The sequence below is a fragment of the Caloenas nicobarica genome, chromosome 6 (assembly GCF_036013445.1).
Source record: "Caloenas nicobarica isolate bCalNic1 chromosome 6, bCalNic1.hap1, whole genome shotgun sequence".
NCBI classification, from domain to species: domain Eukaryota; kingdom Metazoa; phylum Chordata; class Aves; order Columbiformes; family Columbidae; genus Caloenas; species Caloenas nicobarica.
Window position 1 is genome coordinate 21,823,119 of NC_088250.1, and position 27,068 is coordinate 21,850,186.

General features: G+C 38.7%; 1 protein-coding gene across 1 annotated transcript in view; it reads left to right on the forward strand.

The window, feature by feature from the left end:
• The window catches only part of STK39 (serine/threonine kinase 39), a 102,246-nt gene that overhangs the window by 53,865 nt on the left and 21,313 nt on the right, over positions 1–27,068 (forward strand). Inside the window, exons 11-13 of the mRNA XM_065637826.1 lie at positions 7,304–7,426; positions 7,555–7,587; positions 9,567–9,628. Coding sequence (XP_065493898.1) covers positions 7,304–7,426; positions 7,555–7,587; positions 9,567–9,628 — 218 coding nt within the window. The remainder of the gene's footprint in view (positions 1–7,303; positions 7,427–7,554; positions 7,588–9,566; positions 9,629–27,068) is intronic.

Below are 27,068 nucleotides of genomic sequence, written 5' to 3' on the forward strand. Positions count from 1 at the left end.
TTACTCAGCTTCCATTTGCCTTTTCTTCCCTGTTCATCTGGCACTTCAGAAATTTATTTTGATCCTAGGCTAGTACCACTCAAGACAACCTTTCTTACATGAGCTTGTAAGAAAACTAATGAAAGGCCATTTGCAATTTGGTTGGAGCAAATACATCAGAAACAAACTGGATCTGAATGAGAATCTGGAATTCAAACTACCTGTAGCACTAATTCCTAATGCCATTTGAGGATGAGCATCTGTTCTCATGTTGCTGAACTTTTCTGCCAATTTCAGCACTGACACAAGAGATTGGGCAGTTGGACTGAAGTCCACTGACAATTTTAAGCTTGCACATGGGGGTCTGCAGAGATGTCTTCTCTTGAGCAGGTTGAGTTGTGAATTTGCAATCAAGATGTCATTATGATAAAAGCCATGGATGTAGTTGCCAAATAATGTTTACAGTCTTAAAAATCCCCCTATAGAAAGAAAAGGGGACACAGAAAGAAGACAGTTTAACTGTCTATATGTAAGTAACAGGAGTCTGAGACAGCAAGAATCAGGAAGAACTTAGTGCATTCCTTGAAGGACAGTTCATATGAGGGAAATGCTATACTTGATTGTAAAATAAAATCAGAAGAGAGGTTTATCTGTGCTCTCAAGGGTAAAGTATCATTGAATCTCATTGAAAGTTGATAAACAGGGCACGAAGTCTGGGCTTTCTTTGTTTCTTGATTGTATGGTGTCCTTTGAGAGCTATGCAATACTCATGCCTAAGTTATATCTTCAAGTCTCCAAGATAAGCTTGGTTTGAATACCGCTCCTTCCTCTCTTCAGGTAATTTTTTTTCTCTCCCAAGGTAATTCTAGAATTTGGGATGACTGTCTGTCTTGCATACACTTGACATTGTTCATTCACGTTAGTTTCCTTTAGCACTTTATTTTGAGGGTAGAAAAACTCTTAATGTCTGTATTTGTGAAGTGTATCTTCAACATACATTTTGAAAAACACTGTTGTTGAGCAGCGCTGGGAGTCAAACTCTGTCAGAAATGCAAGAGATTCTTTAAGTGAGTGTCAGGGTTTAAAGCAAGGTGACAAGAAACCGTGGCAGATGCCCTCTGTTAATCCCTCCCACCATAAAAGGTGATAGAAGGATAAGGAAGAGGGACTTCAAGTTAGAAAGAGTCTTGCAAATTGGAGAAGTTTTAAAGGCTTTACTAATGCTATTAATAAATAGAGAAAATGATACAAAACATACAAAACCAATCTTGAATGCCCAATATGGAGTTGGTGTCACTCCAGCGGCAGTGGGCTGGGAGGTGGCGTGGCTCCAGCAGCTGCAGGGTGGGCACCCAGAAGTCATGGCCGGGACTTCACAGCAAACCAGAAACTGGATTTCAGGGATGCAGGGCCTGAGGCCTATAGATCGCAGGCAGACAGACAGGGTCCTTTCTAGATGCCAGCCATGGTCGAAGAGGGATGAGACCCTCGTGATCACCCTCTTATATAGGGGGTATGATGATTATGGGATGGAATACTCAGTTGGTGAGTTTTAGTCACCTGTTCCGTCCGCCCCTCCTTCCAAATATGTCCTGTTATCAGTTAACCTTGGTTACCATAGTAATAAATCTAAACATGAGCTTCTTCAGCATTCCATTGGTCCTCGTATCAGCACCAAGTACAGTGTCTGAGAAAAATATGCAGGCACTTAGAAGGCACTTAGCTGAGAGGAAAATTCACTAAAAGAGAAACTGGTCTTGTTTTTAACAAAACCAGGACGGTGGGACTTGGGATACCTTCTGAGGCGTTCATCATCTTGCATTGTCTTTCTGAATTTGGGTAGTAATATCTTTGCTGTTTGAAAAGATCTTGATGACGTTATTGCTGTCTGTGTCATGGTTTAACTGCAGCTGGTAACTAAGAACCACAATAGCTGCTCACTCACTCCTCCTCTCACCCCCTAAGAAGGGGAGAGAATCAAAAGGGAAGGGAGAAACTTGTGGGTTGAGATAAAAAGAGTTTAATAAGGCAACAAAATAATAATAATAATCTACTACTACTACTACTATTATAATAATATACTACTACTGCATAAATTTTATATATATATACTTTTTTTTATATATATATAGATAGATAGATATAGATATATAGATATAAAAGTTATACTTAGCGCAGTTCCTCATGAAACTCCAGCTGTGCTGAACAGCCAGTCATGGAGAGGAAAGGACCGTGGTCCCGAACAGCTGATCCCAGTGAGACAGCAGAAAGGCCCAAGGGCCAACTGTAAAATGGCAGGATAGCAAAAGGGTGAACTAACACTGAACTCCCAACGGAACTAACCAAACTAACCGGAAAATCCTGAATGGAACTGAACTGGAACGGAACTGACTAGCTGGAAATGCCCGCTCCAGTTGGATTAATCTGGATGTCAGTCCAGGTGCCATCCTACCTGTGCCCCCTCCTACCAGTTTGCACCTGTAGCTCACAGAGGCCAAGATATCAGAGAGTTCCCACATTCCTTTCATACCAAATCCGAAACACTAGAGAGCTACTAGAAGAAAAACATGAACTCTATGTCAGAGAAAAACAGTGTTATCTCATTATTCTTATACTAAATCCAAACCAAAAGACACTGCTAGCTAAGAATAAAAGTTTTTAACTACATGGAACATTAACTCAATTTCAGTCAAACCATCACAGTCTGTCTGTGTGATCTTTTCAAATCTGTTGCTGTTTCTATTAGATTTTCTGTGGGCTCCTGCAGTGACCCAGTGAGGCTGAGATTATTGGCAAAGCACAGGTGTGCAGGGGTGAACACAGCTTTCTATAACTTTCCATCAGTAGCCATCCAGTTTATCTTGTAGATAACAGTTGGGTGTTATGTAGGCCATCAAGTCCCCATGAACTCTCCTCATCATTTCTATGTAGTGTTTTTTGTGTTGGCCTATTGCAGCATTTTCATTAACTTTAACAAGCTGCAGCAGTAGCTTAAGCTTCCCACTGCCAAAGGAAAGGATTTGTAAGCTTTGCCATAGGGGACTGTGGTTTGATGGGAGAAAATAGGATAATCGTTTCCCTCCCGCTCCCCCGATCGGCATACTGTAATGTTTTTGCTACAAATGCTTGATACCTGAGGCACAGATTCCTGTTGTTGCATTGTGCAATGTGAGTGCTTAACAGGCTACAGTTCAGTACATGTATGTATGTAACTATTCTTCAGCAAAATACTTCTGTATTGCACACCCGTTCTTGTAAGTTGAAAGGAAACAATCAAAACAGTGAAGTATGTGAGAACGTCACCTCAAGAAACACTCTGTTTTCACCTTGATGAAGATGCATTTCAGAACAATTCTGGCACTGGTGCCACTCTGTGATTGCTTATCTTTGTTCCTTTGTTCCTTTTTTCTTTTTTTCTTCTCCTCCCAGACCTGTTATAATGGCTCTTACTGTACTTTCTGGAAAACGTTTTTCCTGTGTTGAAGATTGTTTAGGCATGTAAGGACAAAAGCAATATAGAGATTTACCACACTCTGTGATGAACACTTCGAGAGTAATCCAAAAGGTCGGAAAGACTTGATTGTGATGAAGGAAAAATCTTCTGAAGATTTTAGTGTAGTGACTTGGCATACCTTTATAGAAATGTGCTCACTTTAATTCTGTGGTGTTTTGTGAGATGGGAAAAAAAAAAAAAAAAAGATTAGAGCAGAAGATAAATTGCATCCTAGCAAACAAGGACTTCAGGTAGCACAAAAGACAAGTGTTTGGTGGCCAAAGACAAGTGTTTAAGAAGAATCTATTTCTTTAAGGGACAAAATTGCTTTAATTTTATCCCATGGTTATCAAAAGGTCCTAGGACTTTTGACATTATTTAAAGTGTCTTTATCTTGATAAAGCAAACATAATATGAAAATAGGATTACTAGAAATTGGGGAAGGGTTGTCTTCATGCTTACTTTTTCTTTTCTAAGCAAAGATATAACTGGTTAGTGCTGGAGCTTATTGCTTGGATTGATTGAGAATGTTCTTAAACTCATACAGATAATCATGGTCTAATAAACTGTATGAACATTGCAGTGGGTGCTGACCCCTTCAGCTGAGTCGTATCTAACGTGGTGCTACTGTCGTCTCCAAACTCTGCAGTTGTCGTTACAGTGCTTAAATGCTTATCCTAGATGGATCCCTTCTGAAAACACAAATAATATGTTGATATAATACCAAATCAGTTTTTCCTGAAGTAAAATTGTACTTTTTAGTTGAATATTTGATACCAGTATATCCACACTATCAAGTGTTCTTCTATGCTCCTGTTTCTGTGTCAAAACATAAAATAACAGCCATAATGCTGTTTATGTTTCTTGCATGAAGAAAAGAGGTATTTATATGAGGAAGTACCATATAAAAAAGAGTAGTGGAAACAGGTAGTTCAACTTCCTCACCCCGGAAAATGTGTGCTGATGTGTAATGTTCATTGTATAAATTAATTAATGATGAAAAATCTGCAAAGATACTTAGGAGAAAGTTTGTTTTATGCTGAAAAGCCAACAATATGTGTATAGTGTTTGCACTTAGGAAGAAAAAATACTGAGCTTAATACTGAAAGGCTAGTATTTGGGCTGACTAAAACAAGAAGGTATGACAAAAGCTTGTGTGACAGATTTAAGGAACTTAAACTAACATGCACGGGAAAGAGATTGGAGACAAATGTATGCTGTGTCTGGATATATTTGCCCCCTGTTCATATTTATGTCTGCATCACTTTTTGGGGAATTTACAAGGCTTTCTTACCACAGATGATTGGGGCAACTACTGAAAATTATATTCCAGCACCTCCTCTTGTGCCAGCTCCAGTGCTTGTGCTAGCTCATGATGAGGTAAATTAAAAAGCTGATTTGGCTGCAGGCTAACTGTTTTCTGTGTTAATTTTTCAACTGGGTCACCTGCACAGCTGTAGGGGCACAAACAAAGGCTTAAGGAGAGTTGGTGTGGCAGATGGTGCACTCCAGTTTTGATGCTGCATTGTAAGGGCTCTAGAGTATGTGGTTTTGAGGATCCTGAGGGATTGCTGCTGCGGAAACAAGATGATCCAGCTTCCCTTTCACTGCCCCTTTTGTTTCTGCCTCTTTGCTTACAGTCTTTGCTATTTGACCTCAAGATGGGCTGAGGTAACCCACAAGTCTTGAAAAAAAACTTGTTCAGAAGGAAATGGGGAAAGTAGTGCAGAATTTATCCCTCAGGTGATGGAGCAGGGTATTCTCCCCACGTCCTGCATAAGTTTCCCCTCTTCTCTGTTTCAAAGGAGCACAAAATATGGAGAAGCTGAGTAGGGCACTCTTATTTGGCTGTGCATGGAAGAAGAGGAATTTCATAAGGACTGAAGAAGGTACATAAATGTGCTGAGGTTCTGGAAACTTCACTACTTCCTCTAGTTTAGTCTTATATGTGCAAAAAGGAAGGGAGAGGAGCAGATGGGTGTTTGGGGAGGGAAGGAAGGAAGAGGGGTAAAGAGTGCAGACAGACACCAAGATACCTACTTGTGTAAACACAAGGTTTTGAAAGAAGGCTCCTAAGTTCTTGCTGTTGTGGTGTCAGGCCAGCCAGCTCCAAATTGTGCTTGGTCCAAATCCAGTAGAGAAGTAGCTTAAGTGCCCAGCTCTCTAAGAACAGCCACTTTAGAAAAAAATGTATTAATATCTGCATCTCCTAGCTTTCTAGAAGCTCATGAGCTCAAACTTCTAGTGTCTTATACTGCTTTCATGCCGCACATATCTTGCTGAAGTACTACCTGATGGGATTTAGAAGCAGCTGGGATCTGTCACATGCTGTATATCTCCCCACATTGTGGTTTGCAGCAACTGGAGGGGGTTAGGGCAAGGTTAATACCAGTTCATTCTTTGTTTAGGTTTCATTATTTTGAAAAAAACAGTATTTTTTCTAGTACGAAATAAGGGGGGGGGTGTGTTGTTTTTGTTTTTTGGGGTTTTTTTTTGTTGTTTTTTGGGTTTTTTACATATCTTCCTGTTCGGTGAGGTAGCTGTGCTGGCAGAATGGATTTCCATCACCGTCATCAACCATTAGAACGGTAGAACCAAGTTAATCAGTGCTCAGTATTCTTCAGTGCGAGACATCAAAACACCACAGAGACAGGAATGTGTGAAACTAGAGTTGAACCAGGCTCTTCTATTTTACTCTGGATACTGGCAAACAGGATATACAATTTTGAGCTGAGACCATCTAGTTCATAATCTTTTTTTAAAAGTTATTTTTATAAGGTGTCTTCTCCAGCTGTTGTTCTTGGCCTGAAACTGCTTTTCTGCCTAGTTCTCCCTTTTGTGTGTTGTGAACATTTAATGCTTTTTTCCTTTCATTCTCTTACTAATGTACAGGCTGTTTTCCTGAATAACTTTTTTCCTTTTTTATAATTCAAAAGGATATGCTTTAAGCCTTACAAATGTGTAGTGCTGGGGAGCTCACCTGTATGAACATTTGAAGTTGTGCAGTGGGAACTGTATATTGGTTCAGTAATGTGAAATAATTAGAGAAACTGATTCTCATCTAAACACCAGTGGGGCTGCTGCTTATTGTGCTGTGCTCTCAGCCGTCTCATGAGTCTCATAAATGCAGGCCAAGGTGTGAGAAGAATTGTTGGATGTTCTTTTGTTTTGCTCAAATAGGCTAAACGTGATCCAGGGAAAACAAATGTGTTGTCAGGCTCTGAAAAAGAGCAAGGTGGGATCAGAAAAGTATTTGATTTTCAGATTTAGCTGCTGGATACTCCTGTTAAGCCTCATTAAACTGTTTGATCTACAGGAGTTTGCTCAGATAGTTTGGTGTGGTGTGTGCTTGCCTACCTTCTCAGTTTGCATACAGCTGCTTTTTTTTTTTTTTAATAAGGATACTTTTACTTTTAAAGTGTTCCTGACACGTTTTTACATTGTAAAGCTTTTTAGCAGAACAATTAGACTTTGTAAGACTTGTGTCCCAAGGACAAACTTGCCTGTGTAACTTTTGCTTCCTTGAATAGCTTCCTTTCATGTACAGAGTTAGTTCATAGTAAGCAGTTGTCATCTACCTGAGTTTGTTCCTAAGCAGTTGTAAAATATATTCAAGCCCCATTTCCCTATATGAATTTTGCATAGCTTAGCTGTTCAACTGTCTTAAGGATGAGCCCTGAGATCAGATATTATTCCAATATGCCAATGACTCCTCCAGCAAAGTAATGAAAGCATATAGAATAAAAATAAAGAAGAACTGCTCATTAACCAGAACACTGATTTAAAAACTAAAGATGTATGTGTAATGCTGAATGCTTAATATTTTGGTAGGTCAGACGAGTTCCAGGTTCCAGTGGCCACCTCCATAAAACAGAAGATGGGGATTGGGAATGGAGTGATGATGAAATGGATGAGAAGAGTGAGGAAGGCAAGGCTGCTGTTTCTCAGGAAAAGGTAACTTCTGTTTGTGCCAAGGCGTTTACGCTCTGTAAAATATTCTGTGTTCATGTTAATTATTAGTATTTCTGGATCTGTAATGCATAAAGCTGCATAGCTTATATCTCATTACATTTGTTTTCCAGTCACGAAGAGTGAAACAAGAGGAGAGCACGGAGGTAAAAATATCTTTATCATTTTCTTCCAAGTGTTTGAGTGAAGGGATTTCTTTTTTCATTTCTGTTGTTAGAAATGTGAACTGAGGCAGGAGTGTTGTTCTGCAGCCTTGTGAAGTACTGGTGAAGATAGAGCTGTATGCAGTTGGGCCTGTAACAATTGAGCACACACTGGATAAAATGGATAGGAAATTTAAAGTCATCTTAGGTTTTTGCTCAGGAGAATTGGTTGAGATAGGTAATGTGCCTGTTTTTAATGAATCTTCATAACTGGATCACACTAATTGCTGTCTTTTTGTCAGAGTAATGATGACTGTTTTGGAGTAGCCACAAGATCTCAAAATAATTTTTCATTCTCAGGACTCATATCGTGACATGTAGCTTGTAACTGAAATGGTTCATCCTGTATATGGTAAAATAGTTCAGTACTGTGGCATAGTAGATTAATTCAGAAAAATAAAATACCATATTGAGTTTCGTGGCCCTATGCTGAGAGTGTGGGTAGCATCACTACTATAAATTATTGCTTAACAGGATTACTGGCTTACAGCCAAAGTGCTTTTTTAAAGATGTCTGTTCCTTGGGCGGGTGACACTTGCTGTTTCACCTGCGATTTTAGATTCTCTGCTTTTCATTGGTGTCATAGAAATCTTCTAAAAGACTAACAGCTTCCTGCCAGGTTTGGTCCTGTTATCTCCTGGGATGACCCCAGTCTTCCCATTGCAGAGCTAGTTTACATAGTACTTCAGCGTCTGAGATGTCTTATGGAAGCTGAGTACAAAAAAAAAGACTTCTTCAGACAGTTTTTTTATGTCTTAGAAACTCAGAGTTCTGCAGTTTGGGACTCAGTTTATACAGGTAACTAGGTAACTCTTTTATTATGAGTTTTTTAGTTTATGGAGAAGAAAATGTCTCTGCTTGAAGTCTTCTGTTGATTTTTGTTTTCCTAAATGCTCCAGAAGATGACTTGGAACTGAGACTAGTGCAACTTGTCACTGTTGGTGTGTGCCTGTTGGTCTTTGGGCTGCACATCCCTGTGCACTGAAATAAAAGGTCTGTTGAAGATGCAGAAATAATAGTAATAGTTTATATGAATGGAAGGAACTTAATTAAAGTAGAAGAAAGTATACTCCCCTTCTAGTGAGTGAATGATTTTTCCAAATATTCATTAACTTTTGTTTAAAATACACAGATAATAAAATATAGATGTTGTGTAACACTTTCTTTTTAAGTAGCTTTAATGTGAAAAACTGTTGGAAAACAATCAAATGGGATTTGTGATGCAAGTCTTTATTTTGGGAGGGCTTGACTGTAACCTTTGAACAGGCTTCTGTGAGTGCTGACAATATGCCAAGTTTCGTATGAAAACACAGTAGGGTAGAGGACCCTGAGGTACGCTCTATGTAAGATATACTTTTGCTTGACACTTCATATAAATGTTAGTTGAGGGCTGGGGAGGGGTGTCATAGTGTGAGAGTGGAGCGGTAGTGTGAAAGATATCTGTAGTCATGATTTTTATATGTGAAAGACATTCTTGGAGCTGTGATGCCCGCTTTGGTATGCTACTATTCATAGTTCTTTGCAGATGAGTAGATTCAAGACTTCCTTAACAACTAAAACTGTTACACAAAAATAATGTGAGTAGTAAGCTTGGTATTCTCACTGTGTGCATATTATTTAATAGGTTATTGAAGCTTTGATGCAAGGTGGATTGAAAGCTCTCACACTCAGTGCTTTAATGTAGGCCTTATCATTGGTATCTCTGTAATTGAAAGATGGCAGTTTGACTGATATCAGCTATATCTTAGGCTGCGTTACTGGAAGTGTTTAAAAGGTTTTTGAGAGTTAGAAGATGTACAAAATATTCTGTGCTAACTTCAAACTTTTAGCATGGCAAGTATTTCAGGATATTTTTCTTTTTTCCTTTGGCATCCATTATAAGCCTTTTTGCCTTTTTTTTTTTTTTTTTTTGATCGTCTCAGCCTGCTGTTAGTGACGAATCCAGTGAAGTTCCATGTGCAGTGAATCTTGTCTTACGATTAAGGTAAGAGATTCTTCTAGTTATTTTACCATACCTTTTTAGTTGTCGGTATTATTCTTGATCTCCTTCATTACTTTCATAATATTAACATAAAATAAATGTTAACCTCTTCAATCTCCCAGTATGACCAGTATGAATACTGTTTCTGAGACTAATTGCTGTCTTTTAATTGCTTACTGAAGTACTGTAAAATGAAAAGCAGAATATGAATGTGGCTTCAGGCTAAGTGTACCCGTCATTAAGTATTTTCTTTCTTTTCTTCCTTGCAATGCAGGATCACAGTGAGAGATTTTTAATGAGTTTCTTTCACACTTCAGCAGTCAGCCTCTGACAGAAATAAACCATAGCTGTATTACAAGTTGCCTACTCAAAACGTTTTTCACTGGCAAGTTTGATCAGCCACTGTGGAGAAGTGACAAATATTTTAGAAAATGGATACAAATATGTTGTCTGACTTTAATTTATACATAGTTAAAGTGAGTCAGATTACATTTAATTTAAATCAGTTTATAACAAAGATTTGAATTGTTTAGTTACGCGGTCCAGTTCCTGGATAAAAGTATTGTTTCAGAAGCAGCTTTGATAACTTTTTATGTATTTACAGCCATTTTCCTTAAATGGCTTAGTTAAGAAACTTAATGCTACCTACTTTAAAATTTGTTTACATCCAGTTTGTATTGACAGGATATCTATGAGAGGTTATAAACTTTTAATTATTGCTATGGGAAAGAGTTAAATGTTATGGGGTTTTTATGCCAACGAAAAGATAAAAAGACAAATAGAGAAATATTTACAAAACTACAACCAATATGTTAGAAAGAAATAGCAGATTTATGCATAAAAAGTAGCTTTGAAACAGTAACATCAAAAACTGTTATTAGTCAGGAAAAAAAAAAATCTACACAGAACGAGTGTCAGGTTCCAAAATCTATTATCTTCCCGCTTCTTTGACTACCTTTCTAGTGACAGCCGCAAAAAACTGCATGGCTGCCAAAGGTTGTTTACGGAAGGGAGAAGTAATAAATTTTATTGTGGGGAGAGAAAAGACTTAGAGATTATTTGGAATCGGTTTAGTTGTCCAATTTACATAACTGCTCGGTTATGCTATCAATATTCTTTTTCATCTCTCTGCTGACAGACAGGTAGATGAAACCATTTGCAAAGCAGACCAATTTATACTTCTATGTCGATGTGCTAGTGAGGTGCTCTGGGTATTTTTAAATGACGATGAAACCTATAGAGTGATTAACTTCCACCCAATTACTTGCAGTGGTGCCATATCCACAGGGCAAACATTTTAGTCCTGCAAGTACAGTGAAATGTCAGGGATTATGCTTTCAGTTTTCTGCAGCTCTTAAGCCAGAAGTGAAGGAAGATTGATCCTAGGAGACTTGAGTTTCCAAGTTTGTGCTTGCATTATGAACTTTTTGTTCTTGTTAAGAATCCTCTTAATTCATGAGTGAAAAAATTCCCTCTCCCACCTCCGTAAAAGCAAGTCTGTAGTAACTGGATTAATGTGTTACAATTCTGAAGGTTTAGATGGTCGACAGGAAAGAAACATGAATTTCAGTTTTAGGAACCAGAAACTGTCCTTTAAACAAAACAAAATAATCTTTAACAGCACATACACTCTGGGGCCTGGGAACACTGTTGGTGGTCTCTTGGAAAAAAAAAAAAAATCTGATGCATAATTTTGCAGAGTGAATTTTGTTAATTTAAGCTGACCTACTTTTGAGGGGAGAATGCTCTGCGGTGCAAACTCCTGGCCCCGTGTGGTCTCTGACTGTGTCCTGCCTCAGTGGTAGGAGGTGAGCTGGGTTATGAATCTTTGCATTGTGTGTCTGGGTTTCCCTCTGATGGAAACCTGAGCATGTGAGCAGGGGCAGAGCTGGCACAGAATCACTGTGGTTGGGGGCAATATAGGGGTGTGGGGTACACCAAGCAACACTCTTTTCCTTTAGTTGGGACTTTGCAAAGTGGGTGGGTACCTGAGAACAAGGGCTACAAGCTCCCTCTGCCTCTACACCTCTGCCCAGTGGTGTAGATTCAGAGTTAGTACTTAAGCATTTCTTGATATTTGCTACTTTAAGGGCAAAAGTTATTTTGTTTATGGAACATTCACAGAAATTCAGGGCAGCCACTGGGTGGCTGCTGTATCTGTTGTGTTTGGCAAGGTATCTGTGATGGCTTTTGAACACTTGTGCTTCCTCTTCACTGCTGACCCCAAGAGGGGAGCAGCCGGGGCTGCTGTGGGCATGGCAGGGCTGTGCCGCCTGCTGAACACTTGTCAAGAATTATATTCGCATGTCTTATTCTTCAGTAAATCAACAGAAACCGTGTTTGGGGAAAGGAGCTGATGGTTATTTGTTAACTTTTACCCGTGGAGAGTTAGCTTATTCGCCTGTCAGTGTCAAGTGTCTGTCAGTATGTTCTGTTAACAGCTTTTCATCTTTGACCTTACTTTAGGTGCATTAATGGGGGCCCTGGCCTGGCAGTGAATGGTTGCAGCCGAGAGCAGAGACCTCCTGGGTTCTGCATTTTTGGGTCCAGATCTAGCTGCAGTGAGCAAATTCAGCAAAGCCAGCTCTGGAGAAATAGTGACTGTGGTAACAGTGTAGTGCTGCTTTAGGGATACAGCATTAAGAGTCTTCCCCCCCAGCCCCAAAGAGACTCAATACTTGGAACTTACCACTGTGCTAAATAAAGGCCAGAGTAGGTTTGAGGCTGGCATTCCAGTGGGGTATTGACAAGCCTGTACCACACCAGGTAATGTAAGGGACAAGCTACAGAGATGCTCTTTTGGGAAGACAGTAATGTTCAGAATATTAAAGTGTTAGTGCTTAAACTATTGCTGTAATCTGTTTTGCACTAATTCAACTATTTTTTCTGTTTTGTTAGCGGAAGGGCAGTTGAATGGGGTTCCTTCATAAAAGGCTGAAAAATAAGTTTCCTGCATCATAGGATGTAAACTGGGAGACGTCGAGTCGCTCACGGTCAGTTCTGGGTCACAGAGGAAGCTGCCCTCTGCATTCCAGCTGTCCTTATGCTGGGATCACTGCAGAATGAATGAGTTTACATTCAGGGCAGCTGTATATGGAAAAAGATGCTCTGGCCCCTAACTGCTCTCTTTTATTGCAATTAATTTACCAAGTAAATATTTTTTGAGCATCTGAAAGTAAAAATACTGCTAGGTCTGGTGTTTGTAGTGAATAAAAGTGGTGTAGATTACTTGTTTTGTATCATGCAACAGTCCCTTGGGATTGTAAAGTGGTAAACAGCTAATATCCCCACAAGGGTTTTTGCATTTATCCACCTCTACTGCAGATTTTAAAATATTCTGTTGATGTCTTTTGGTGAATTGATCATTAAGTTATATAGCTGATAGAGATTTGAGCACATCAGAAGATTTTTATGGGATTTGTTAAAATGAACCATAAGTTGTGAACCGTATTATTATGGAGCAAGTTAGCTACAGTACAAGGATAGAAACAATTTCCTGTGATGCTTCATCTACTACTATTATATAGCTTTTAAAGTATGGCTTGATATTCAGATAAACATTGTGAACATTAGATGCCAGACTTGAAGACTCGAAGCTCCATATATCATCCAAAATGTTGGAAGCTTTTTCTTTTAAAATAATTCACTCGAGGCAATCAAATTATATAAATTGCAGTAGCTTGATGAGTTCAGAACATGCTGGTTTTAGATGCTGAGAATTGCTGTTTAAAAAAAAAAAATTCAGTATTGATGTGAGTAAAAATGTAAATACTGCCAAAATTGAAGGGGAATGCATTGACTGATGGGGAGGATGAGAGGGGAAGGGAAGTAAACACATCAAGAGCAGTCTGAGGAAGGTCTCAGCACCTCATTGCTTTTGTTTTGCTTCCCTATAGAGGTACAGTGGAGTGAGGTGACAGTAGAAGGTGAACATCTCAGATGGGAAGGAACTGTTCCTGTGTGATGGAAGCTGGCTGTGCCAGGGCCTGAGAGGAGAAGGCATTTCCCCAGGGTCCTCAGGCGAGAATGGGTGGTGGAGAGAAAACTCTGATGGCACTTGAGGTGCTGCTGAGTCTTTGGCTGGGGAACTACCTTGGTTGCAGAGAGTTTGTTGTGGAAATTGAGTGAAGATTTAGAGCCTGATGGGTAGAAACAACTTAATATGAGGCTTGGGAGTGTGAGCAAAAAGGCTTGACGAGTAGTGCCTGGAGATGTGGAACAGGGCAAAGCCTAGGCAGATGAGTAACCTTCAACAGGAGAGAGAAAACAAACAAACAAAAATAAAGGGAAATGCTCATCTGGTTTGTTTTTCTTTTCCTCTTTTACAATGAGGCCATGCTACACCAAACCCCATGAAATTTTAGATGATAGTTTTGCATTTTTTTCCTAGTAGTACATTCCAAAGAAGGTTAATAGTACTCATAAAAATTAAAAATTACTATCCCAAAGCAGGAATTCTGGCAGAAGAATCAATGCATTTCAGTAATTCTTTTACTGGACGGTCAGGTTCTGTTATTTTTCCCAAGCAGAACAGGGTTGGACTCATTCAATAATTGAGTAGGGAATGCCAAATTAACGCCAGCCTCTGTTCAGTGTAAATGCCTTGTTGTGGATGAGAAGCACAACTCACATTCTGAAACAGCATTTAAAGAATCCCATTGCACTCTTTATATAAGGGCTGGTATTTAACTCTGTTTGTCTGGGTGGTTTCCAGCTCCAGTATCTGATTTTTGCATCCTTATCTTGTGTTTAATACCTCTTTGTTTTAGTAGTTTTCTCAGTGGAACTAACTTGCAAAAATATTCTCTACCGTCAGAGTTGCCTCTTCAGTTGGAGATCGCGATTTCCAATTTGTTTTACATCTTTTGCACTGTTTTGTCTTGAAGTGTGTTGTCACAGAAGTGAAATCAGCAGTGGTGTGTAATTCCATGCAAAGCTTTAGAAAGGCTCCAGTATTAAGTACTTAATACAGACCTTTAGTATTTTAAAGCTGAAGTTTAATTAAGAGACTGTGCTTGGATTTTGCAATGAACTGATAACACTAGTTCTCAGTGGTTGCTTGATCTGTTGCCATGGCGTGTAACTGTGACCCACACTGAGTGATCTTTATGTTGAAATGCTGCAGCTGGTGCTGCATCCTCAGCCTCACGGAGGAATTTGAGAGTGGGGAGGAATGAAATCTGTAATCCAGATTTTCTCGTGTGAGGCTGTGCACCCCATGTGTCTTGACAGCAGACCCTGGCAGGAACTCTGCGAATGGAGGTTTAAAACAATTGTCTGTGGTTTACTCCGACGGGACTGTTCAAACCACCAGGGAAAAGGGGTGGAGAGGAGTTATCACCCTTGATTTGAAATTTCCAGTCTGGTCACCAAGTTGTTACAGTTACAGAGTTAGGAAGGTCACTGTCAGAGAGTTTGACTATTTAGATTAATAACAGAGACATTTCATGTTAAATTATGAGACTTGTTAACGGTTAATAGGTAAGAATTGCAAATTATCTGAAGCAATCTAAGATGGTTAAATTAGCTCCTATGACAGGAAGATAATTTACTGACGGTAATTTGGAATGTCCCAGGACCTAATTTAATATAGTTCCTGCGCATTAGATGAATTAAGCCTGTGGCAGAACAAAAGGGGCAAATGGAAAATTTTTAGTTGATGCACTGGCAAATGGAATACTTCTGTTATATTATTCTGTATATTTAAAATAGTGTGTAGAGAAAACATTAAGGCAGAATTGTATGCAATGGCACTCTGGTCATGTCAGTTAGACATCAATGTTTGTGCATGTCTGTATTTCTTAGAAAAATATTTCTTCAGCTGATATAGCTGGTTTATTGCACTTTGAAACTGTGTCATTTGATCGTTTGTGAGAATATGTGTTCTGTGGAGCTGGACAGACAGATGCAGTTCAGAACGACAAGCCCAAGGAGCAGGTGGCAGCAGGCAGCGTCCTCGGCCACCACACTATGGCAGGAGGGTTGTTAGGACTTCAGTGAAATGTGATTTTCCTCTATGTGCCAGAACATAGATGATGAGATGTCACTCACTGGTCTGAGCTGAAGCTCAAGTGCTAATCTTCTTGGTTTTGTGTAGGCCTGGTTTTTTAACCTCTTTCTTACAAAATTAATTACATGTAAAGTTACAGAAAAAGTGTGCTTGGATGGAGTTACCTAGTAGAGCTACTCTCATGTTGTTAATCATTAAGTTTGAGGCTTAGATTTTCAGGAGAAAAACAACAACAACCACCTATAAGCAAGCAACCCCCAAAATCTGTTCTGGCTAGAGGCAGAATGAGCATGATAATTAGCTCAGTACTGTCACCCAGAGGGGTTTTTGTGGGTTGTTTTTGGTTTTATTTTTGGTTTTGTTTTCTTCTGTAGTTTTTTTCTAGTATCTTAGAAAACTTCAGTCATTTCAGTCTCTTTTGTAAGAAGTAGGGCTGATAAGTATCCTTTACCAAGGGCAGATATTTCTCATCATTTTTCCTATTTAGAATGGCTTCTGTTCTCCAGTGTATTTAATGACAAAATCCTCAAACTCCCAGCTGTATGGTAGACTTACAACTGGAAAGTAACAGAATTTCTTTATAGGCTGGGAATTGATCCAGTAACAAACATCATTCACAAAACCATTTGTAGAATTTTTGAAAAAAATGTACCTGTGATTACAATACTGAGCGTTGTCCCATATTTTAATTTGCCATCACCTCTAAGGCTTTGCCCTGGGAATCAGGGAGGTGTGAGGACATGGTTACTGAACTGAATTTATTTTTTTTGCAACATGGAGACTTGATTTAACTAACATGTTTAACCATGATTAAATCATGAGTGATATCAGTAAGGACGAACTCTTGATTAAACCATTGATTCTGATCCTGTTTTCTGTTTGTACCTCTATTATTTCCTTCAAAGCTTGGTCTTTAAAAATGGAAATTTATACATTTCTTATTCACTACTTAAGGATGTTTTTATGCCATGCTGTATTTTTATTGAGAATAAATAAAGCATTTTAAAATTTATTTTCATTATGACCTAAATAACCCCGGATGCAATTACAATACCATTGCTTATTTACTAGAGAACTGGTGTATTTGTTTATCAAAACAACTTTTGTATGTAAAATTGATAATTATTGAGCCAAGGAATCCGTATATTGTTTCTGCTTATTAAATTTAGGTTATCAAGAAGATTTTAATGCCTAAATATTTGGATGGCAAGAAATTGGGCATTTAACCTGCATAGCTTTGGTTGTAAATTATGCGGGCAATTGCATTTGGGGATGTTGCTGATACGGGAATTTTAAAATCACTAGAGCTTTTTAATTCCATTCTGACTTTTTTCTTGTATTATTTACAAAAGAAAAGAAAAAAAGAGGGGGAACAAAAAACAACAAAGAAACTCCAACACCACCCCAAATTTCCTTTATGTTAGAGGAAATAGTTTAAAGCTTGAATCGATCTCAGTGTTAAAAGTAATTTTATTTGTATTATTAATGGCATGTATGTTAATAGTCAAATGTAATATAGCTTAAAATTTGATCACTGGAAATGTAATTCTAATTAGGTATTTTTCTAATAGTTTCAAAGCCATCACATTTACCTTGAGAAGCCACACTTTCATCCATCTGAATGTGGTGGCATTAGTATATTCATCGGGGTTGAATACATTTAAAATGATTTTGGCTGTTTGGGCTGTCCTTGCGCACTTAGTGTTGTGGTTCTCTGTCTTTCTTCTTTGTGCTGGTAGGGGTGTTTCTGGCACTCCGTGGGGTCTCCGTAAAGCAGTCAGGGGTTGATTGGTTGGTTTCCGACCTCTGATACTTATGAGGAGGAGGCAAAATTTTAACTAAGTCATTTCATTGCTCCTGCTTTGCTCCACAAAGCAATGGTTGCTGCTGCTGTAGTGGGGCCAGTGAATGCCCACAAGAGGTGAACTGAGAAACAGCTGGGACAAGAACTTAACATATGAGCAGGCTTTGCTGGTGAAGCCAGTTTGTTGTAAAGCTAGTTGTGAGAAAGCTTGGCCTATGGCAGGAAACCTAGATGAAACCTCTGAAGATTTTAAAAAAAGCTTAGACTTTTTGCAGTGCTTCCCACTCTTCTCAATAAGCTAGTCAATATCCATGAATTTTAGATGGATGTTATGCAGATCGTTTTAATTTTATGGTGTCTCAGATGTCTTTCTTGTTTACCTACAAGCCTCCTTTGGTTATCATAGTTATGCACTGATAGATCAGCAGCAGCATAAAACTCCAAGCCAAAGGTATTGAAAGGATGCACGCATTCAGGGAGGTTTTTGATTCAACATACTGAAAACATTCTTTCCTTTGGATAATGCAAAATTTTTCTCTGAGCCTTTCCTCAAAGCACTTTTGTTTTGTGCACTTAGGGACTTACACATCTCTGTTAAAAATACATATTCCTTTAGAACTTGTAGCAAGTCTTTGTCTTGATTTTTATAGATGAGAGAACTTTTCTAGAGCTCTATTCTGAAGTACCCCATGTCTCCTGGCAATGATCTGCCTGTCACACTTTCTGATTTAAAGAACTGAAATTTTGCTTCAACCATTTTGGCCATTTTACAGTGTTGTACTTGGAGAATTTGTCACTGGACTAACAGGTTATAATCCTTCCTCTTGTGCACCAGGCATGTAGAAGCATACAAAGTAAGCCTTTGTGTGTTTCATCTGTTGGTTGCTCTGGTATCTCTTATCAGTCGGGCAGATGGTGTCTTGCTTCAGTCATGCAGCTGACACGGGTTTGACTTCCTTAAACTGTGCACTGATCAATAACGTTTGGTATCCAGAAATACAGAGATCTTTCAGAGATAGATGGGATAAGTTAAACTATTGGCAAATCCAAGAATGGCAACTGTAACCACAATGCGCTGTAATGTTTAATAAAGTGGTCAAATTATGTATATGGCAGTTGTCCTCTCTTACTGAAATGCTCCCACTGAATACTTCAGGGTGATTGTTTTTTAACATTATTTGTGTCATCTGTAGTTAACTCTAGTTCTCTCTAGGAACAAGTCAGTTTTCGATCACTTTGGGTTTTGACCAAACATCGAGATTTTACCACATTAGTCAATTCTCAGTTTAACTGCGTACTGCCCTTTATTATATTTCAAGTACTTGTTACAAATATTGATGCTTTTCACAAGTTAAATCTTCACTACTGCTTTTTAAAAAACTTTTTTGCTAATTCAGGAATAATTTTAGGGAAAAAGTGTATGATTAATATTGCTCTCTCTGCAGCAACAGAACTGATAGCTCTTTGTCTAACTTGTTTCCACCTGCTAATATATGAGAGCAGGTAGGAAGTGTGAGCCTCAAAAAAGATGATGCAGGTGAATACTGCTTTTCACTCCCTATGCTGAGAAATGGGTCACCGAGAATTGAGGTTAAAAAAAAAAATATTGTTTGTTCCAGAGTTTGCTATTTGACTTTGCTGGGATTGAATATAACAAGGAAAAAAAAATGAAAAGCTTATAATGTTCTTTTGATTTAGCTTCTGTCATCAGCTTCTGCAGAAAGACAGACGACCCTATTTCAAAGCATGTTTAGGTATAGATATATTTAAAAAGTCTCCAGTTCTAACACTTATGCCTTAAGGAATGAAGACTTGGGGATGTAAGCTAGTGGCTGGAGAGGAAGGACTTAATGTTCATACGTTGCTTCTGAAATTATAAACATGGTTTTGCATACTTGCCTGGTGGTACTTGTGGTGTGTCAGCTAGTTTTCTTGTGTTTCTTTTATCGCACAAATTGTTCATTTTCTTAGTTTTATTATTGTGTCCCATCCATTTTTACTAGATTGAAAGCACTCTGATTTCTTTTATGTCTTAAGCAACTTGAGACGGGTCAGCTATGGATAGAACTGCCATGAAGTCCTTCCCTGCTGGGGGACCTGTGGTCTCTCCTGGAGCTGTGGACAGTGTTCTTAGCTGATCTAATTGTGACTCACAGTACACCTGGTGACTGCTTTTTGTAAAGTACACTTGCCTTTTCTGTATGGCAGATGACATAGAGATGGTAGATCTTTAACAGGGAATTGCTGTCTCATTCCAACAGCTTATCATTGTGACACTGGCTGGTTTTTTAGTCTTGAAAGCATCATTTGGCTGTGTTTTGCCATTAGCATTGCTGCTCCCTCTTGAAGTATAGTGATTAACAAGTGTATTGCATCATTTCAGGGATCAGCTCTTTGCCTAAGAACATGTAAAGATTAAATGGTGGTTGCAGTATTTTGTATATTTAACTTTTGAGTCCTCTAACTTGATGTTGAAGCATCATAGGCTAAACATATTTCCTTCTGCCAGGAATGTATGTGGAGGGGGATATATTGTAAACCCACATAGAGTTTTTTCAGAACCACTGAAGTAAATGGTCAAGTTTTAATGGACTTCAAAGAACTGTATGTTTCAGCACTACATTTTACTAATACAGAGAGATTTTAGTCGCATTCTGCTTGGTGGCAATCTGGAAGCAGGGCAGATTTCAAACCTCTGTTTTGCTCCTACCAAAAGTTAACAGAAATGCCCTTCCATTTAATCTACAGTTGACCTGAAGTCATTAAAAGTAAGTTGAGGAGAACCGCCTCTCTCCACAATACTGAACAGATGTGATCTGCCTTTGATAGTATGGTAATGTGTAATGGAGGAGCCTGGATATTGATTAGTAAATGACAATTGAGCATGGAAGGGTTAGAGAGGAAGGGATTTACCTACACGTGGTGAATCCTTGAGAGGCTGATGCTGCTTTACAGTAAGCGCTCTCTTCTGTTGTGTTTATGTGATCCCACAGGAGCTTTAAAGTTCTGATCCACAAAATCACTTTTAATACAGACTTCCTCTTGTTACTGCGTTGGTTCTGCTGTGTGCAAGGTACCATGACTTTAAAAAAATGGGGGGCGGTGGGGAAGAAGTGAGCTGTGATTTTTGATAGGGGTAGGAAAGAGTTCTTGCTTTCCTCACCCTAGCTGGATGGATAAATTCCCACAGCTGAAGCATAAGAAAATTGCAAGGCAAGGAAAGTAAAGGGACAGAAGATTTAGATACCAGGCCAAACCTCGAATTTGGGACCAATGGATACATTTGCTTTCAAAGATTCTCCTCCCACATCCTCTTTGTGATACTCAAAGTAAAGTGCCAGTTTGCATTTCACTGTTTTGTGTATATTAACTGTTCCATAAATACAGTTTAAAAAAAGTTTTAGTCAAAACTGAGATTAGCAACAGGTACCACATATCTCCAGTACAGAGCATTTAACTGACAATTCTTAAAAAAGGGGAACTACATCACTTCATCAGGATTTTCCTTGAATCAAGCTCTATAGCTTGCCACAAAGGAAATTCTGCTGAAAGACAAAAAATCAAAAAACAACAAACAAAACCACCAACCAACCAAAAAAAACCCCACAAAAACCAAAACCAAAACAACAACACAACACCAAACAAAACCCACAACCAAACAAAAATACAAACCCAGTAAATTGCTGCCCACTGAGAAAGTAAACTCACAGGTGTTTTCATGGAGCGGTGCCATCGCCATCTCTTTCATTGCTCTGGTAACCAGTATTCTCCTTGTGCAGTACAGGGCACTGACTGAAAAGTACAACACTTGTGGAATAAACTAAGGCTATGAAAGCTTGGTTACAAAGGGAACCATGTTTAACTTCTGCATTATGCCTTAAGCCTGTGCAGGTCAGAAATTGGTGACAAGTTATTGTGAGAAGGAAGATGACCTTTTGAATTTGAATAACATATGGTGTGGCCAAATAACATTTGTCCCTCCAGTATTTGAATAGCAAGGAAAAAAATGTAGGCAAAATTTCTTAAAAAAACCCTACAAATGCTAGTCTTCTGTGTTTTCCCCTCAATTATATTTCTTGCACTGTACACAGGAAGATCTTGTCCTAGAGATGTAGAATGAAAATTGGATGAGTACAGCTCTAGGATGTACAACGTACCTATCACTCTGATTAGTCCACTCCATTTTGATGTGGACTTTTGCTTTCTCTGCAGTCTAAATGCGCAAGTCATTTAAATGTTTCTGTGGTTTAAATTATACTAGCAACTGCAGTGAGGCAGTTTGAATACCATACTGCTTGCCCTTGTTTCTTAAACTATGCCGGTTTGGTTTTTCCATCTAACTTAATTTGCCTCTGTGCAAGGTTCAATGCGGTTCAAATTTCGGAGGGGAGGAGCATCTGTGAGACCTAAATTTTGTACAAGTGTGATAAGTATGATGTTTATTTTCAGCATGTGTGTTTTGTTAAAGCATGCTGACTTAGACTTGTCCAGTGTCACTGGTGGGAACAGGGCTTGTAGGAGTATGGGGAGGGGAAGGGCTGGTTGGTGAAGGGTGTCGTGTGGCAGCATGTCTGGTGGTGCCCTTCATGATAAATTTTCTACAGTTTTAGTTGAAGACTAATTAGTTTCTGGTTCCAGAGAAGAATATGTATTCTGCCATTGTCTCTTCCACTAGCCAGGCTTGTTAGGGTTTGATAAAAGTAGCCATGGACAAGCTTTTCCATTTTAGGGAGTGCACACTTGATGCAGATTTTTTTTATCATGTAGATCAGTTCTGTTCCTGAGCTATAACTAGTCATGATCTGAAAAGTGGATAGAAGAAATAAGTGCTTTCTGACTTTCTTCTGAGAATGCTTGCTTTCTTATGATTCGGTTAATTGGACCGTGACCGCCCTCAATGCTGGTTGGGCCCTGAAGGTGTGGGGAGCATCCCTTTTACCAGGCGACCTGTTCTTTACAAATGGTGCAGTTGCTCTGGCCTCTTCACCGCGTCCCCACATGGGCAAACCAAGGACCCTGGCCTCGGCTGAGCATGTATTTTGTTGGCCATACCATAAAACATAGCTTCTGGTTTTTCATTGTGGTGTGGTGTGTGGCGTGGTGGGGTGGTGGTGTTGTTTTTTATTATTTCACTTCTCTTGGTCTGCTAATGTCTTCTATGTTCAGCTGGAGCTCAGAAAAGAGAAGATGAAAGAAGGAAGATACATACAGATATAGATACATCTTCCTTCTATCTATATATATCTGTACAGAAAGAAGATACATAGATATATAGATCTCTTCTTTCTCATATATATTAAAAATGTATATTTAATCATGCAGAATATGGAAAAATAAGTGAAAGAGAAGGTAGAATGTGCCTCAGGCCAGAGGTGCAGTATCTCTATGTTGGAATCTGTTAAAATAAGTTCAGTGGTGAGCAAATGGGCTAATGAATACTTGTTGCTCCAGGAGAGCTGTCTTTTGCTCCCTCTACTCGTCAGTCCATAGAAACAGTAAAGAATATTCCTATGCCTTGTTAGGACTGGGTAACTGTAATACAGGAAAATTATATACAAATGAGAAGAATCGTTAGCATCCAAGATGGATAATGTTGGTATAGAGCATGTACTGTTACATATGCAAGTGGTCAAGAATGGGGATGATGAGAAGTAAGATTTTGGATTGGTTTTCCACTGGACAGATGGGAAAGGAGGATTAGACCATTGAATTAAAAAGTAGCATTTGATTAAGAAAATAAATAAAGTTTCATGGAAGGGGATGCCAGCAGAAGTAAGTGACCGTTAATTGAAAGCATGGATGTCTACAGTGCCTGTAGTGCAGTCTAGACGGTGCTCACTGTCCCCATGACTTAGTGATGGAACAGGTGGTGATGGGGGAGTGCCCCTGATTTGTGGTTTCTGACTCCACCTGAAAGAAGAGAATGAAAAAAATCAGGGAATCTTGCTTCTGCTGTAACTAATCAAACTCTCTAAATGATGTTGTTTCCGTGTGATGTGTATGTACTCCGTCCTGTTTCAGAAGTCAGCTTTGGTGATGAGCATTCTGTTACCACCTGCGTTCTTGGACACTCAGCTCCGCTTATCAGTCTTTGTAAACCATGTGTGATGACTGAGTAGCTGAAGTCTGGAAATTCAGCAAGCAAAGCAGAGATAAAACCTGTGTGTTCTTACAGGCATGCATGCTTTCTTTTTGCTTACCTTATTTGAGATTTTTTTTTCTTATTTGGGGAAGGAAGAATATACAGTTACTTAGCTATAGTAAGATGCATCTCATCCAGGAACACAGACTCTTCCTAAGAGCTCTATGGAAGATGCTGAAGCTTGTGGGAAATAGCAGCTGATGTTTGAGATAACTCTGCACAAGAAGTGGTGGATAAATTTAGGGGGGGGGGGGAAGTAGTATTAAAAAAGAATGAACATCTGCTGCTTGATACATAATCCAGCTATCCCAGCATGATTTAGACCTTAAATTTGATTCCAAGATAGCTAGTATTCTTGAGTCTCACATGACAGACAATTCAGCATTTAAGGAAAAAATAATTAATGACACTTAATGTCTTCGATTTACAGTTGTCATTACACAAACATGGTTTCCTATTTTACTTCAACAGTGTAGATGTTTTACCATTATTCCCTATTTCAATTAAGCAGTGTAGATCTTTATCAAGCATGTGGAACATACTTAATTGACTATAGCAGGAATTATGCTATCATTAGTTAATTATTTGAAAGACTTGGTCTTTAAATGCAGATGCCTGAAATCTCTTTCATGTTCTAGGATTTTTTCAGTAGAACCATGTCAATCTGAGCAGCTGCATAATTTGTTTATTCCCTAATCCTGATTTTTGTAAAAATCAACATTTTTCTGCAAATAATTTCCTTCAAAACAGGGCATCTGTTTTCATAACCTGATGACAGGATGGTCTCAGTTCATGGGTGAGGGGCTAAGTTATGAAGTTGGCCTTGTGCTTTTTCTGGTTCTTTGAGGAAGTGTTATTCCCTTGAAAATCAGATCCAGCAATCTTAATGTGCATATCAAGTGGTCCTGATGAAAACAAAATAATAATGAAGATATGCAAAATCTAAAATTTAAATTCTGAAATTACTTTGCAAGAAAGATGGCTGCCAAAACGTCTTAGCGTGGTGTGCTTTGGTGTCAGCCTTATTCAAAGAAGTTCTCTGGAATTCCTCCTGCTGGAGGTGACTACATAGTGAAAAGCAACCTGCAGGAAATTAGTAAACTGCAGTGTCCTAAAATGCACTGAAGTATTATAAATTTACTGCTTTTTAAAAGAGATGGGCTGGTTTTATCCATGATAATCAAGGTATATTAGTCTGTAATGGCACAGAGCAAGAAGCAAATAAGAGGTTTTATAAGAGATGGCAAGAAGGTCTGAGTTCGCATTTTGAAATAGAAATAAGTTTTTCACAAGTGCATTAGAGAAACTAGGGACCATTAAGAAATGATGAAGAAGATAAAATTATTAATCACAAGGATACTAAGTGCCTTTCTTCAAATCCTGTTTCTGTTTAGCAGAAATAAAGTCTGTGTGTGCTGCTGCATGATAAGACTGTAATGGATGTAAGTAAAAAGAGAACTCCAGTGGAACAAATGAAACGCTGCTTGGAAACTGCCTACAAATAAATCAACAAGTCCAAACACTTGCCACCAAAGTTCATCAAGGGAACTAGCAAACTAATTTGCAGTAATAGTGACACTAACTAGAACCAGAGAAGTGTCTGCAGGCCAGAGAAGAGCATGAACAGCTTTTAGGGGAGAAGTTCAGTACATCTTCTATTTGGTGGAATATATAATGGCATAAATAATTTATCGAAATCAATAAATGTCTGGAAAGTAATGGAACCGTAAGCAAAAGCACTTAACATGCTTCTAACAAAGTAATCTTGCCAAATTTCCTTTGTTTTGCTTTGCTGAATAGTAGTGTACCATTAAAGAGAAAGCAGCAGTGTCCTAAGTTCAAAATAGTTCAGCGTGTAACAATTCCAGATAGCAAAGTTGGATGGCTGAATACATATCAATCTTCCTTTAATTTTCACCTTCACTTAAATAAACAGATTTGACTCATTAACTTTCTATTTGGGACATTCTGCAATTTGGAGGAAGAGTAAAATAACACCCAGCTTGCTTGAGGAAAGAGTCTGTATCAGGAGGAGCTGGTCTTTCACCAAGATGTATCACTCTGTTGGAGAGCTGGGAATTTTCATGAGAGTTTGTAATTACTTAGTGCCTTTTTATTAGGTGGATGTTCTATTTATAGAGGTCCATGGAATGATCTCATCTGAGAGTGTAATGTATTAGTTTCAAGAGAACTGTAAGAGTGCAAAATAGACAGAATTACTTCTCATATGGTTTTCGTTTTTGACTCTATGTGGAAAAAGATACGCAGGCTGGAGCAATTCGGTATAGGTGCAACACTTTCTGGTTTACCTCTGCAAGGGTGTGAGTCACAGTTTTTATTTCCTTGATTTGCTGCTTCAAAAGTGTGCGCAGGAAATGGATATCTTAGTCTGAGCTGCATCCCACATTCAGTCAAAACATATCTTACTTAAGAAGAATGCTAAATTTCTGTGCGACTTCCCTTTTTTGAAAAGTGGCAGTTTTAACAAGCTTATTAGACATAACGAATTTCAGCAAAGGGAAGTGGATTGTTGAAACTCAGAGAGCGGAAAAAAAAGAAAGAACTGAGATTCATACTGATCCTCTGTTGAATGCAAATAGGTAGTGTAATGTTCCATTTAATGGCAGCAGAATTCTGCAACAGAAGTAAATGAGATTCTTAAATCTGTACCTGGCTTGTTGCATTATCTGTAGCTTTGTATTAGTGATCTTAAATTCCCATAGATTTTTATTTAGAGTAGAATTTTGGGAACCTGAAACTGCCAAAGCTTTGAAGCATTCAGTATATTCAGTAAAAGAGTACTTTTCATTTTAAGCACTGCATGTGGCATACTTATTTTTCAGGGTTTGCTGTCTTGCTTTTGTCTGTGGTGCCTATCATTTTGGTTTTTGTGTTCCTGCGTGTTGCTGTTTTTTGACTCTGTAATATTTTTAAAACTGTTCAGCAAGTGATAATAGCTGTAAGTCACAGCTGAGTATATGCCTGCCTATTGGATTTAGTTTTTCCACAGCAAGACTTCATGGCCTGGTATGCTGAAATATGAGCTTGCATACAGGTTCCTTGCTGAGGAGAAGAATAATGGACTGCAAAACACATTCTGTTGCTATTAACTTTTCAAGTGGATTGAGCTATTCATTGCCAAAAGAGTGTGCTACAGCAATTAAATTCATCCCTATGCTCAGTCGGCTTGCCATTTCCAAAAATGAGATGGACGTCTGTTTTGCAAAGAGACAAATGTTTTATTTATGATAGAAATTATTAACTAAAACTGAAGCTGGAAATGTGCAAGGAATGGAGGTTTGGAGCACAGTATGAGACTGTAAAGGAATTATTTTAATGTAGGTATTGAGTTCCTTGTGCCTGTGTCATACACCGAAGTGGTTGAAGTACTCGTGGTGGCAAGTGGGAAGGCAGAAAACCTCTGGCTTTCACACTCTGCTGCTTATTTTATGTGTAGGTAGAACCTCGCTGCTGAGACAATGGTGAT